Source organism: Hydra viridissima, unplaced genomic scaffold (genome assembly GCF_058129835.1).
Source record: "Hydra viridissima isolate aposymbiotic clone 2 unplaced genomic scaffold, HvirCarnegie_v1 scaffold_10, whole genome shotgun sequence".
In the NCBI taxonomy this organism is placed as follows: Eukaryota; Metazoa; Cnidaria; class Hydrozoa; order Anthoathecata; family Hydridae; genus Hydra; species Hydra viridissima.
Window position 1 is genome coordinate 668,299 of NW_028324309.1, and position 1,011 is coordinate 669,309.

A 1,011-nucleotide genomic window follows, 5' to 3' on the forward strand; every position below is an offset into this window, starting at 1 on the left:
TCAGTATGCTGCCCATATATCGCTCCATATTTCAGTTCCAGGACGAATCCATTGTACAACGATGGGTAGTAAGGTTGCAGCATCGCGGTGCGCTACAGGAATGAGTAACCCTTCTTTAGTCGCTATATCGTACGCACCAAAAATCCATTGATCTTCTACAATTCTACCTCGGTTGTATTTCCTTCTTGAAAAAAGTGATTCATCTATTTCCACTATTGAACCTGGTCCTCCTAATTGCACACAGTTGTTAAGGAAATAAGTAACGGCAATGTCTCTACAAAATTGATTCCAATCAACAACAGTTTTATTGCTACCAATTTCTAAATCCTTTTGAATGTCTTCTAATGAAAGGCCACGACTTTTTCCGGCGCTTCCGGCGCTACCTATTATTTGCCAAAGTTTCAATTGAGATCTTTCAAAAAAACTTCCAACACGAATACTTATTTTCTTTTTGCATTGTTTTTGCATGCATCTCCAAATCTTTCCATCGACATTATGACTAGTTTGTTCGTTGCACTGGATGTTACATGGAGGACAGATCATATTGATAGCAAGTAAACCAAACTCCCTGCACCAACGGATACACTCGTTATTATTGTTTTTAAACCTCGAACCAATTTCCGGTAAATTAAGGCTATCAAACTCAATAATAGTCGGTCGTCTAGCACTCGCCATTTCAATTTTAAAACAGAAATAAAGAAACATTTCTTATGGAGAGAGTCTTTTATAATTACATTTTGTTATTTGCAAATTTTTTGCATCGGAATTTTCATGAATACTTTCTGAATTTTCATGAGAATTTTAATTACTTTCAAACTACAGAAACCAGGCGGCGTAATTAAATAGTGAAATTTTAAAGAATTATAAAAGAAGATGGCGAATATTAGCTTTTTTGGTTGATTTTTTTGACACTTCAACATTAAATTAGAGAACTTTCCTTTTGTTTTCAGGTTTTTATACGATTCTGAATCAAGATTAAATTCTCTATCATAATCAAAAATAAAAATAAGG

The 1,011-nt window shown here is 34.2% G+C and overlaps 1 protein-coding gene across 1 annotated transcript; it reads right to left on the minus strand.

Moving 5' to 3' along the window:
• Positions 1–675, minus strand: LOC149882499 (uncharacterized). The gene has a single exon (XM_090100012.1). It carries the CDS (start codon positions 673–675, stop codon positions 1–3), a length of 675 nt encoding a protein of 224 aa, XP_089956138.1.
• Positions 676–1,011: the final 336 nt, after the last annotated feature.

Bases quoted from the DNA above. Each gene is read 5' to 3' on its own strand.
- LOC149882499 (XM_090100012.1), bottom strand. From the start codon at position 675: ATGGCGAGTGCTAGACGACCGACTATTATTGAGTTTGATAGCCTTAAT.